Here is a 14074-nt window from a genome sequence, read left to right on the forward strand (position 1 = left end):
CCCGGGGACGGAACCTTGAAACCGGCCTCTGATAGGAAACCAGAGTGCGGTAGGAGCAATCACCCGTCCACTTGTAGTCTAGAAGATAAACAAAACACAGATTGGGGCTAGAGTGCCCAAATCTGAAAACACAGCGACACCTGTTGGCCCCAAAGCTTGGCGCCCCTTGCGGTATTTCTTTATTCAATTAAAATAATATGTATGGCTGAGTACAACACAAAGACCAGCCAAGAGTTTACACCTGTAAGTCCAATCTGACTGCCCACAAATCCTTCTCAGCACAGAGGATCTATGCACACAGATCTGTGTCCTCAAGCAACACACTGTGCCTCCCTCTGATCAGCCAAGTTCACAAAGCAGGCCAGCCATGGGCATACATCTGGCATAACTCAAGAGCATGATACATCTTCTCAGCTCAAACATACATGTGCTGTTCAATCCCTGTCTTAATCTCTTGTCAATCTGCCATACTCCTCCTCTCACAAGGAGCCAGATAACACCTACCTGTAGCAGACATCAAGCAATAGAAAGAGAGATAGATGAACAGAGTTAAGGCTTACCAAGTTCAGCTCGTGAAACAACACTGGAGGAAGCAACAGCACCAATCTGTGCCTGCAGGCACTTGAATCCACAATCCTACTTCACACGTGTGCTTGCTCTTGCCTGTATCCTCCTCCTGATGCTCACTCCTATGCTGTCCTTGAAAAGTACAGATCTGAAAATCAGCACAGTACCCGTCTGTACCGCCTCGGGATACGTGCCAGGCGTTGTACTAGCATAAACAGCCTGCTGTCCACTTCTGTACCAGCCTGAATCAGCATACACAGGTCTGTCCAGCACCCAGAAAAGCGCCGCCTGCACCTGTACGTGCTGTATCTGACTGCCCGTACACTGTACGGCAGTCGTACAGTAGGGTATGGGCTGTAACACAGTCTGTACAGCCTGTACAGGTTTCCTGCGCAGAGTTTCCAGCAGCTGTCCTGTGCGCCGCCAGCAACAGAGGAGAAAGAGAGAGAGAGAGAGAGTGTCCAGTTCTGGCCGTACAGTGCTGTACGGCTGGTTCCACTCAGAAAAACAGCAACCCAACTGATCTTCAGCAGCCGCCTCCTTCTCTTGCTTTTCCACGATTGTTCTCAAGCGCATGAGGGAGTTCTCCTTTTGCTACACGATTCCCCAAAAAGGGAAGAGAGAGAAAACTCCTCCCCAATTTAATCCCTAGGGCCCCAACTTAATAAGTTCCTAGGGCCACTAAGGCCTAGGGGCAAACTCCAATAAACATTAAAAATTAATGTTTCTAGTTCCCCCCTTCACACCTAGGGATGTCCACACATCTTAAACACTGTCCGGGCACCCCCCATGTGAATCATAAAATATTCTGACTCTGCAACCACCATGCCCACACTTGTACTGTTCCATTTTCACAGGGCCATGACACCACCTGAACCTGCAGTCCAGCCCACAAGCAGTCTACTGTACCAGCAGTCATACAGTATGGTACCTGCTGTCGTACTTGCCTGCGCTGCCTGTACCAGCAACCTGTACACGCCTGTACCTGCACAACCAGATCTGCCACGTGGACTGTACCTGCACAGCAGCCGTACACTGTACCTGCACAGGCCCTTCCATGCGCAGCCAACATGCATCTTCAGGCGACCAGCCCTCCTCAACGAAAAAGCACACACTTCCTCCAGAGAGATAGGCGCCTCCTCCTTTTTCTGGCCAACAGCCCCTCTTTTACCAAAAAGCTCACACGTGGCCCCAAAATAGCTTATGGGCCACGTTTTCTTTAATGAAGGGCTTTATAATGACTTTTAAAGGTTTTTAAACCTTTTAAGCTAAAATCTCTTTGCCCCCTTTCACACATGGGGTTATCCACACATGGGCTCCCTTTTTGACTCCAACCTGATGCCATTCACACTGTCCACCATGTCCCCGTGCACATCTGCATCTTGTCCAGAGAAAAACACAGGGTCGTGACATACCCCCCTTTTTGAAAAATGGCAAGCATCCTCGATTGCACTCAATGGCACAGTAAAGCATCTCCTGAGCAAAGACACCCCAAACAATGGCCTTTCAATGCATCTGGATGATAAAATAATCATCTTGCACAATAAGCCACACTGTCCTCTTGCTTGTTCCTTCAGAACCTACAGCAAAAGTCTAAAACCAAATGGAAACACGTTAACTGTGTTAGCCAAAAACAAAACCATGCATCATTCTACATATGACACACATATGCATTCGCAAACAATATGCTCCTCAAAATGCTCTACCTACTCCAAAGTAACAGTCTAAGGGCTGCTCACAAGCCTTACGCCCATGGGCATCCCGCAGGACCCACGACTGATGGTACAACATGAGCATATGCAAGCACTCAATGCATCCAAACACTACATCCACTAAGTACTTTCCCACATATGTCTCATGGCCATCCCGCAGGAGTTACACCCAATGGTGCATCCATGAACATAATAAAGCACTTGATGTATTATACCAACATACATGCAGCACATGACACAATGCAGAGTATTTCCCAATGTATTCGCAATGATACCAGGATCCAATGGCACCAGAATACAAGAATACCTCTACCTCACAAAGTGTATGCATACATGCACAAACAGAGTTCGATCCATATTTCCATGAACCAAACCAACTCTAGGACTGCTCGCAAGACTTATGCCCCCCGTAGCGTTATCCATAGTTGCAGTTAGAGTTCCAGGTGCGCGCGACTGTGAACCATACTCAACCATCATCTCATGTGTCTAGAACACAATATCATAGAAGTCCCATAAGCAGATGTACTGTCAGCCTCAGTACCTTCGGGTGAATACAAAGATGTCACCAAGCGACTCCTAGATGATAACTGAGCCTGTCTGTAACAAGGGAGCGGAGGTGCTACCCCCCTCTTGAGCATCAAGCAATGCTCCAGACCCATGCTCTGCTGAACCTGAATGAGCCGTAACAAGAGTCGACTCCAACTCATAGGCATCAAGATAAAGCTGCAACTCCTGAGGTGAATCTGCTAAGTCACCCTCCTCCATCCACTTCGCATCCATCAGTGAACCTCCTCCATCCAGTTCGTATCCATCAGTGAACAGCTCTTGAACTTCACAGGATAGCGACGGGAAACCTTACCCTGTACCTTTCTTTCCTTAAGTGCCAGTATATGCTCAGGAATAAGAACCTCGTCAAGTTCCTCCACTTCCATCTGAGCCTCATCTGATACATCCTCAGGCACCCAAAACCTGCTTGCACTCCACCCAAGTGGTAAGCACAAGTCCTCGATGAAGCATAGTAGATCACCACTGCTAAACATAGAAAGAAACTATCTTCCGAACCCATGAAGCCTCTATGAAGATACCACCGGTGACAAACTGTCGAAAGCCATAGCCTTCAACGCATCTCCTGCACCATAACACTTCAGCTGCTTCTTGTTCCTGGCCGACTACTTCTTGTCCTTGGTGTCTTTTCTCCTGAGCTTCATCTTCAACTCTTGCTCTTCACCTCAAATAGGCAAAGACAAAAAATCCTGTACTGTGTCCTGCACTTCCTTTTCACTTTCCTCATGTTGAAGCTTTTGATGTGACTCTCATGAGACAACCACTAGCTCGCTCCCTTAGGAAAGTTGGCGATGGTCCCGACCAAAGCAACCACGGACTCGCCTCCTTGAGAAAGTCGACGATGTGTCCCGGCAACGGAACCTTGTAAACCGGCCTTCAGAAAACAAAGGGCGGTGAAACAAACACTCGCACATAAAACACTTCAACACCATTGAGGACCTAGAAAAGGAAAACAAACAGGGGGAGCTAGAGTGCTCCTGCAAATAGTACACGGACACTGATTGGCCCCAATCGCAGTGGCGCCCCTTGCGGTATTTCTTTAATTAATTAAAAGAGCTTTGATTACAATATAAGGCTGGAAACTCAGCCGTCCCAGTAGAACTCCTGAAGTCTGCAAAGAACCTGCATCTGGCTTCTTGTCCACACGGCATCCACAAACAAGTCCACCAGCCATTGTTCACATTGAAAGACTCTTCTCACATTGAGCCTACATACAGAAGCTTTCTCCCATGATCAAGGCTGCCACAACCATCCATAGCCTCTCACACTATGAACAGCATCACACCCTGACACATCCAGTGCTTCTGCACCACAACACAGACTCCCAAACTGTCTCTCAAAAGAGAACTCGCATCACAGCACAGCATACCATACAGTTGACACACCTGTACAAACCCTCTCTACCTTCCAAGGGTACTATCCATCTCTGTCATGGATTCCCTGTCCCCTGTCCTATCAGTAGCAAGGCTGTACCATACATGTGTCCATTCCTGTACCTTCTGCCTGCATGTGACCTATCTCCTAGAGAAACCCAAAAACATATCTCTTCGAGAAAACCTACGACCTGTTTCCACATGAAACCCTTAGGCCTGTTTCCCTTTTGAAACTTCTGTCCTGTTTCCATACATCTAGTTACCTGTTCCCTCATGAAACATCTGGCAACATAGAGATGCCCATAACTGTAGGTCCCACTGTTCCTTTCTAGCAGGAAGAAAACAATCTGCTCCATGAGCACGCAGCCATGCGAGCTTGCATCACTCCCATGCCAAGAAACATAACCAAAAGACCTGTACTTGCAGCCAAAAACCCAAGCACATAGCTGAATTTGCAGCCAAGCAAAAACAGCCCATAAACAGTCCATAAACTGTCCCAAAACAGTCCCGAACCCAAAACAAAGAGAAGCTGAAAATTCCATCAGATGAACGCCATCAACATGATGTCTATGTTCATGAATATCCAGCCTCTGTCCACCTTTGTGTCAAGACAAACCAACCCTTGTCTACTCTTCAGCAGAGGGAGAGAGAGAGAGAGAAAGAGAGAGAAAACAATACTGGCTGTCCCCACATGTACGCCCCTGTTTCTCCTGCAACCCCCTCTTTCCAAGAGAAACTCTCATGCCCCGTACAGTCCAGCACCTCTGCAGTCCATCCACGTGGAGTCCATGTAGACAGTCTCTTTGCGCCAGCTTTTCACCAGGAAAGGGAAGAGATCTACGCTCTATTCAGCCCCTGCACGACTGTCTTCTCCTCCACGCAGCCCACCTGAACCTGCAGTCCAGCCCACAAGCAGTCTACTGTACCAGCAGTCATACAGTATGGTACCTGCTGTCGTACTTGCCTGCGCTGCCTGTACCAGCAACCTGTACACGCCTGTACCTGCACAACCAGATCTGCCACGTGGACTGTACCTGCACAGCAGCCGTACGCTGCCACGTGGACTGTACCTGCACAGCAGCCGTACACTGTACCTGCACAGGCCCTTCCATGCGCAGCCAACATGCATCTTCAAGCGACCAGCCCTCCTCAGCGAAAAAGCACACACTTCCTCCAGAGAGATAGGCGCCTCCTTCTTTTTCTGCCCAACAGCCCCTCTTTTACCAAAAAGCTCACACGTGGCCCCAAAATAGCTTATGGGCCACGTTTTCTTTAATGAAGGGCTTTATAATGACTTTTAAAGGTTTTTAAACCTTTTAAGCTAAAATCTCTTTGCCCCCTTTCACACATGGGGTTATCCACACATGGGCTCCCTTTTTGACTCCAACCTGATGCCATTCACACTGTCCACCATGTCCCCGTGCACATCTGCATCTTGTCCAGAGAAAAACACAGGGTTGTGACACTTCTCATACCATGCTCTGGGAGCTTGCTTAAGGCCATATAAAGATTTTTTTCACCTGCATACTTTAGACTAGTACCCCTTTTGAACAAAGCTACGAGGTTGAGATACAGAAACCTCCTCATGCAAATCACGATTCAAGTAGGTAGTCTTGATATCCGCAGCTGGAGAGACCGTCCTCCTCGCAGTCAAAATATGGCTCCCCAACCGAACAGTGTATTGGAAAAAGGTGATCTCTGTGGCCTCGGGGGACGCATAAGGATCATGCCACTCGTACTCGCCGGGGTCCCACTGGAGCCGGGCCAAGGGACGCGCAGCATATGCCGCGCAGCATATGCCCATATGCACCAATCAGAGTCCACATCTGCAGGGTCTGGATCAATATGCCACTTCCGAGAAGCGGCGGCCACTACCCGTATCCTTTGAAAGATGCACTCTGCAACCAAAGGCGACTCCGCCTCCAGTCTCGAAGTCTACCCTCATCCTGTATCTCATAGTAGAGACATCTACCATCCTCAGTGCAAGCTCTGACAGCAATCAGGATCTCCAACTGTGTAAAGGCTCCCATCCACCGTGGGGCCGCTGACTCAAAAGGCGTGAACCACTCCTCAGTGAGAGCCTCCTGAATGTCATCCCTCATAATCAGCCCCCCTTTGAAATGACTCAGCCTCTCCGCCTGGATCTCCTCCGGGAGACTGCAAAAGACCTGCCAATCTCAAAAACTGCGTGCTGGGCTTGTCGCCAATGGTCCCCAAGCTAGATGAGGCCGAGAATGAGCGGCTGTCTGGCCCGCCCCTCCTGCTCTGTGCGTACCGCGGGGCTCCAGATGAGCGGCTGTCTGGCCTGCTCCTCCTCACAAGTGGGAGGTCTCTGAGAAAGCCCCGGTCTCAGCAACTCCCAAGCTCGCAGGATACTCAAGGCAAATCTGTCCTCCCATCCTCTACTGAGGCCTGTCCTCCTCATCTCTGTGAAGATCCACCGTATCTCTGGTGCCCAAGTGCCCCCTACTGGGGGAGCTCTAGCCTGCAGCCCGCTGAAAAAGAAGCTCCTTCCAAGGCTCAGCGCCTGGAAGCAGCCCCCGAACAATAAGATTCTCCAACAAGGCTCTACTCTGATCAGCTCGATCTATAATGCCCAAGCCCCCCTGGGCCAGCGGAAGAGTAATAACTGCCCAAGCAACCTTAGCCCGGGCCGGCTGGCCATCCCGCTCAGACCAAAGAAAGTTCCTGATCAGCTGAAAAGAAAAAGGAACGGAGCGAGAGGGCATCCCTGATGGACTGATCTCCTGGAAAGGAGCGGAAGGTACTCGCGGCGAAGTCCAGGAAAGCAAACTGTGACATGGAATAGGCGCTCTCCCTACTCGGCCACTGCTGGGTCGAAACCATGCTGCCAATGTCTGAAGAAGGCCCGAGCGCCCCTGATGTCAAGGGGACTCATGGCTAGGACCTGGGCCACGCTCTGGGCTGTCTTGAACTCAATCTGGTAGTGTCCGCGGCCTAGTAACTGAACGTCCAGGATCTTGCCCACATCTGCAAGAAGGCGGGCCTTGAGAAGATCCCGGCTCTCCCCTCTGCTGAGGCAGGTGCCAACTATACGGCAGATGGTGGAATGTACCTGGAGGCGTTCCACCTTTGCGGCGAGGCTCGCTTCCTCTTCTGGCGAAAGAGAAAGCCTGATGGGGGTATCCTCAGGGGCGGGCGAGGGGGCGGCGGAAGAGTCCCTCTGAGGTGAGGCGGGAGGGGCCTCCATCAGAGTCTGAAGCTAAGTCAAGGGCGAAGCGGAGACGGAGGGTCCTGCAAGAACCAAGCTGCACGAAAACGGGGGGAAGCCCGGAACGGGGAGGGAAAGACCGAAAGCGAGGGGGGGAGGGGCGGATGACAAAGGAGAGAAAAAGGGAGGGGGGAAGGCAAGGGGAAGCGAGGATGGAGCGGCAGCGGGCAGCGGGAAGGGCGCGATAGGGGGCAGGAAGGGCGTGAGGGGGGGGGGGCAAAAAGGGGAGAGAAGGGCGCGAAAGGAGGGCGGGGGTAGGCGGGCAGGCGGGCGCGAAAGGGGGGCGGGGGGCGCAAAAGGGGGAGGAGGCAGGCGGGCAAGGGCGGGACGTGTTATCATTATCCTAGCTTTTATGGAATTATTAGCTAACTCTCTATGTAGACCACTGCCAAGTCATGCTACACCTTGCATTACCCATAATAACCATACCCCATAGCCAATCCATGCCAAGGATGTAAAAAGGAAGGTAAAAAGATAATCTGATAATTTTCGTAAGGCAAAAGATAGTTCTTTAAGCCCCACTCATCCTGACTTTTGGTTCGATGAAGAGGATGCTCACTGCTCAATCAAATAAACCTCCTTAAAAGCACGATTAGTGCAAAACACACCTTTTAAAGGTGCTTTGAAGATTAAAGAAGAAGAGCAATGAGCTTCCAAGAAAAGAAAAGAAAAGAAAATATTGTCCAATTAAGCAATGTGAAGTGTTGGACCTTGCAAGTAATGCAAAACAAAACCCAAAAAATAACATTGTGCACTTTGAAAAGAAACAGGCTATCATTGGAAGATACTTACGGCCTCCATCAATTGGCGAACCTCTGATTCTGCAAGGTTAGCTCCTTGCTTTGCTAGACCTGCCTTGAGCTCTTCGAATGTGATTGTCCCACTATTATCAGTGTCCATACTTTTAAACATCTCCTTCAATCCGGTTATCTCCTCCTCAGATAAACTCTCAGCTATCACCTGAAAACGTACAATGCAACAGACCTTGTTGAATGCTAAATCTCATAAATATACAATCCATACACCCAAAGTACAACAGAAAGCACCACACCTTGAGAGCAAGTTTCTTGAGCTTATTCATTGCTCTAAACTGTTTCATCCTTGACAATACAGCACTATCAAGTGGTTTATCTGGAGCTTCACCATCCACTCGAATCCAAGGGTGGCCTGTAGGAAAACCAACAATAATCATGCATTGGACCAGCAACACCAGTGTAATTCTAGCACTCTATGACTTGTTAACCCACCCATCAAAGTGAAAACTTACTAAGTACTGCATGAGCTGTTAGCCGCTCCTTTGTATCTTTCTTCAGCATCTTTTTCACAAGGTCCTTGGCTCCAGATGAAATAGATGGCCATGGGTCACTTGTGAAGTCAATAGAACCCTCCAAGATTTCATTGAAGATGCCTTGTTCTGTCTCTGCAGAAGTGGAGTCCCATTAAACTATCAGCAATAGAACCTTTGAAAGGGTCACATTGTTTTCACAAGCCTTAGCTTTGCTGTTAGCCATACCTGCCCAAAATGGAGGGACACCACTAAGAAGAATGTAAAGTAAGACTCCAGCACTCCATAAATCTGCTTCTGGACCATAATGGCGACGAAGAACTTCGGGAGCAACATAATATGCACTCCCAACAATGTCTCTGAAAATGTCCCCTGCACAAAGGATATGCTTCAGAAAAACATATAGAACCTTCAAACAACCAAAACAGTTGGTGTAACATTTCCTATGGTGCCACATGTGGTCTTGGCAGGTCCAAATCTACCATGATGTGGATGGTGCTTATGATCCATAGCTTGGTTTTATCCAACACATATAGGTTGAGATATGGTTGTAGGAGGAGACGTGAAAAGTCCAGGGCATGGTGGAAAATCCAGACGATAATGGCAGCCCTCAACCCCTACATGCATGTGCACTGGCCTTTTTTGTAGTTAAGAGTAAGTTCTAACCTGGCTTGAAAAACACAGAAAGCCCAAAATCTGTGGTCTTGAGAGGAGAATCCTCATCCTTGCCAAGAAAGAGGAAATTCTCAGGTTTGAGGTCCCGGTGCATGACACCGAGAGAATGGCATGTTTGAATGACTTGCACAATGGTCCTAAACAACGCAGCTGCAGCACGTTCAGTGTATTTCCCCTTGGCAATGATGCGGTCAAAAAGCTCACCGCCAGCACAAAGCTCCATTACCAGATGTACAGAGTACTTGTCCTCGTAAGCACCCTTAAGCTCCACGATGTTTGGCTGGCCGGTAAGGTGATGCATGATCTGGACCTCTCTGCGCACGTCCTCGATGTCGTCTTTGTTTGTCAATTTACGTTTGGCGATGGATTTGCAGGCGAAAAGCTCTCCTGTGACTTTGTGGGTGCAGAGGTGTGTGACGCCAAACTGACCTCGCCCAAGTTCCCTGCCCATGGTGTAGGTTGCACGCACATCCTCCATGGGGCGGTTGAGCACATTGCCCATGCTGAAGGATGGGGGCTTCTGCTGCTTGGGAGGAGGAGGAGCATGGTGGGACTGCACTGGCGCTACAGGCTGGGAGATGGGCTGTTCAGTGTTGGATCCAGTTCCATGGACGTAGGCATGGGTGTGGGCGTGATCCTGACCGTTGAGGTCGGATGTCTTATTGTCGGTTGAGCTGCTACGGCTCACACAACTGCCCATCGGGGATAGATAAAGCTTGCTGCAGCGGATTATGCCCGGAGCTGCACAGGAGAGCAAAATTGATGCAAATCGATATCGCCCAAGGGAGAGAAAAATTGAGCGATATAAATAGATGGAAATGTCTGACCTACTTCCGATTTTGAAGGCTCAAAATCGCCTTTGCTGAGGAGGGTAGGAGATGAAGCGCCAGAAGATGGACTTCAGCAGGCCGACGACATAGCCGAAGCCGCGTAGAAAGCTGCTGGCCGATCGGCTTGCTTTCGGAAAAAGAAGAGTTTGATGGACGTAGGAAAGTAGACAAGGTCTACATTATCTAGAGTTATGATGATATGCATGACTCTCACCCCTTTGTATATCAAACCCCCTTGGCCCTCTAGATGCCTTAATTCTTCACCTCTTTAGGAAGTAAGTAAAGTAATCAGCATCCCCCTTCTCTTCTTGTCTCCTTTCATTTGTGCGGTATAGTGGAGGGTGGATCGTGGATCGTTTTCGTAATTCGTCCAACATGAATCAATCTCGATCGTTCACTCTCACGTTTTTTTCTCATTGTTGTGTTTTGAAAGGCTAAGATTGTCCTACCACACAAGTGAATGTCATGGATTTCATGAACTTCAGTATAGTTTTTGTATTTTTCTGAAGTGACGACTAGTGAAAATGATTGCAAGTCACTTTGTGTGAGTAAAGTTATTGTTGAAGATAAAAACATTATAAAGCAGGACACTCTTTTGCAAAGGGGCATTTGAAACATGTTTGTATCATCTGCTTTCCACCCACCTCTTCACTCTCACAGTTTGACTTATTACATGTAAAGGAGATCCTCTAGTGCTATTATAAAAAAAAACTCTTTTCCCAACCAATCAAAAAAATACAAGGCAAAAATGTAACCAATTCTCCTTGATTAAATCTCCAGATATGTCAATTTATAACTAAAACATTATAAATATCAATTTTTATGGAGACAAGGTTGAGTTTAAATCAATTTTTCTTTTAAAAATTTTTGTTTAAGTAGGTGGCATTATCTGAGAAAAAAACTCCCCATCCTATTAAAAAGCAAGGATATTGTAAATATAAAATTACTGGATGAAGACTAAGGTTGAAAGATATTTAAAACCTCCAGCAACTTTAGCACAACCACCTATTAGCTTGTAATAAAAATAGTGTAGCCATCCTTATAAAGACAATCACCTCAGTTGTCTAATGTCTTCCCTAGGATTATGTTTTATGTTTACAAAAAAAGCTTCCCTAAATCATATTCTTTCACCTCGATGTTGTTTTCTTCTCCTAATGTATACACCTACTATTGGCTTAAAGAGATCCAACAAGTACATGTTGTTACATGTAACAAGTAGATGCTCTCTCTCTCTCTCTCTCTCTCTCTCTCTCTCTCTCTCTCTCTCTCTCTCTCTCTCTCTCTATGTGTGTGTGTGCATGTGTGCTTTCTTGAGAGAGAATACAAGATGTTGCATAACTTGTAGACTAACTGAGTAACATGCATAGAGACAAGCAAAGACAAGCACATTTCGAGCATTTTTTTAAAATCCAAGTTTATAGAACTTCTCTAGATTTTTTGGAGCACAACCATGTTGATTTTATCTATGCAATAACATGCATAGACAAGCAAAGGCAGGCACATTTCGAGCATTTTTTTTAAATCCAAGTTTATAAAACTTCTCTATAGATTTTTTGGAGCACAGCCATGTTGATTTCATCTATGTTCACCATCACTTTTAAAAGCTAAATTGTTAATAGGATCCTTTATACACTAAATGTTAGTCTTTTTTAAGCATTGAGCTCTTCTATAAGATGCTTATGGGATATGATAAAAAAAATATTGTACCACCAAAGGTCTTTTACAAGATGATTGTGAGGTAATAGATATGCATTCTAGAAAGCTTTATATTTCAAAGCTTCCTTTGAAGCTATGGAAAGAGTGAATATGGTAGATAAATCAAAGAAATTCAGTGCAAAACATCCACCTCTTAAACTTCTCTATGCCCTCGTTTGTATCAAGCTTGTTTGCAAATTCACACTCTTTTTTATTTAGTCGTTTTGAAGACATAAAAAATAATTAATTATGATTTGTGTTGTGCAACTATTATTTTTACTGCTTGCGATATGTTTCACAAATATTGAAAATGTTTTACATTGATCCTTTCTTGTCCTTTGTTTTAATTATACTTTCTTATTGGATCTTTATCTCATTCAAAAATGAATATTCCAACTATAAACTTAAATAAACATAGCATAGAGATGGACTTCAAGGAGAGCCAATATGTCCTCCTCAAGTTTAAGAAGACTACAATAAGAAGGAAGCCATGTCAAGAGAGAAAGTTAAAAGGTGGTTACTAGTAGGTACTATGGTTTGCTTATTGTTTTGCAAGAGATTTTCATGATTGGAGGAGGACGAGTCAATCTCCAAAACATAGAATAATCCATCAAGATATATACTTACATCTAGGTTACCATGCTAGTGGTGCATGGACTTGATCTACCTTCTAATACCATTAATTTCATGAAAAAAAGGGTCTAGAGACTTAGAATGTGATTCAAGCAGTGATGCATTTATCATTTGGGTACATACATTAATGGTGATTAATAGTGCCACTATTGACTATCATTAAAAAATCCATTAGCATGGATATCAATGAAATACATTGATAGTGCCACTATTGGCTATCATTAAAAAAAATCCATTAGCCAATGAACCATGGAGATATATATTAATGAAATGCAAAATTCAACACTTGTAAGCAATAGAAATGACTTGGTTGACTTGGTCTTTAATATAAGCACCTAGGGAGACATGTTAAGAAAGACCTAGATGAATCGAAACCTAGTGAAGAAATTTCAAACACGAGTTGCACCTTTTTAAGGCCTACTATTCAAGCTACATTCACTTCAACTTGAGCATAGTGGATACATAAACAAACTTGAGGTTTAAAAATGAAACACCACTAAAACCAAAGGAAGAGAATTTTCAACAAGATGAAGAGGTAACAAATAATTCTCCATTTCATTAACAAAGTGAAACCAAAAGCTAAAGACATCCTCACTCCTAATGTGCTTAGTTTAGATAGTGTGTGGGAAAATTTGTTATTATATTATTAAGCCCATTGGTCTTATTAGATCAAATCCAAGGGGATGGATTCAACTTAACTCTAGACCATGTAGGTGGGTGATATATCCATAGCATTGAAAGTGTAATAAATTCTAGGATTAGAGATAATTGTGTGAGAACAAGACAAGAGGTTTGAAAGGGTTTAATCGTGGGGAAATGAATAAAATAGTGTCAAGTTGCAATTAGAGGATATGACATGGGGTGTATCTAGGCAACATTCACAAAAAGTAGGATCTTTTGCAACACAATAAGTAAAATCAAGTCGCACCATAACAAAAATGAAATATAATATTGTATATGGATATGTTAAGATGCCCACACCCTTTTGCTCCTATGTAGAGATCTTCAATGGCTTATCTTGAATTGCCTAGATGGGAAGGTGTATGCTAATAGAAGCTAAGGAGTAATAAACACTAAGGCAAATGATTAGTGAGTGGAATGAGCCAGAGTGTGAACATGTAATATGATATGTGAACAATGTTCAATCCAAGTGGCCCTCTGGGTCAGAAACCTATGGTTTTTTTACAAATTGTATACCCATTTATGACCACTTGGGAGCTTGTTTATAGCCGCAAGGCATCGTGTTATAAGGACTAAGGCATCGTGTTAAGGACTAAGGCTACCAACCCCATGTGTGAACAAACCTATGGTTTTTTTACAAATTTTATACCCATTTATGACCATTTGGGAGCTTGTTCATAGCCGCAAGGCATCGTGTTATAAGGACTAAGGCATTGTGTTAAGGACTAAGGCTACCAACCCCATGTGTGAACAATTATGGGGATAACAATCCATGCAAGCATGAAGATTATTTTGTAAAGTCCCAAACATAAGACTAAAATTTATGA

General features: G+C 45.5%; 1 protein-coding gene across 6 annotated transcripts in view; it reads right to left on the reverse strand.

The window, feature by feature from the left end:
* Positions 1 to 10434, reverse strand: part of LOC147634188 (calcium-dependent protein kinase 1-like) — a 33875-nt gene extending 23441 nt beyond the window's left edge. For 2 of the 6 annotated variants that reach the window (XM_086805341.1, XM_086805343.1), the window contains exons 1-6: positions 10236 to 10426; positions 9400 to 10149; positions 8962 to 9105; positions 8716 to 8868; positions 8500 to 8615; positions 8241 to 8408 (exon numbers count right to left, since the gene is read on the reverse strand). In XM_086805341.1, the coding sequence (XP_086661467.1) occupies positions 8241 to 8408; positions 8500 to 8615; positions 8716 to 8868; positions 8962 to 9105; positions 9400 to 10108 (1290 nt within the window). In that variant the 5' untranslated portion in view covers positions 10109 to 10149; positions 10236 to 10426. The other 4 variants (XM_086805342.1, XM_086805340.1, XM_086805338.1 and 1 more) reach the window with 3 other exon arrangements.
* Positions 10435 to 14074: the final 3640 nt, after the last annotated feature.

The sequence above is a fragment of the Cibotium barometz genome, chromosome 11, assembly GCF_041138505.1.
Source record: "Cibotium barometz isolate CiBa-2024 chromosome 11, ASM4113850v1, whole genome shotgun sequence".
Taxonomy (NCBI): Eukaryota; Viridiplantae; Streptophyta; class Polypodiopsida; order Cyatheales; family Cibotiaceae; genus Cibotium; species Cibotium barometz.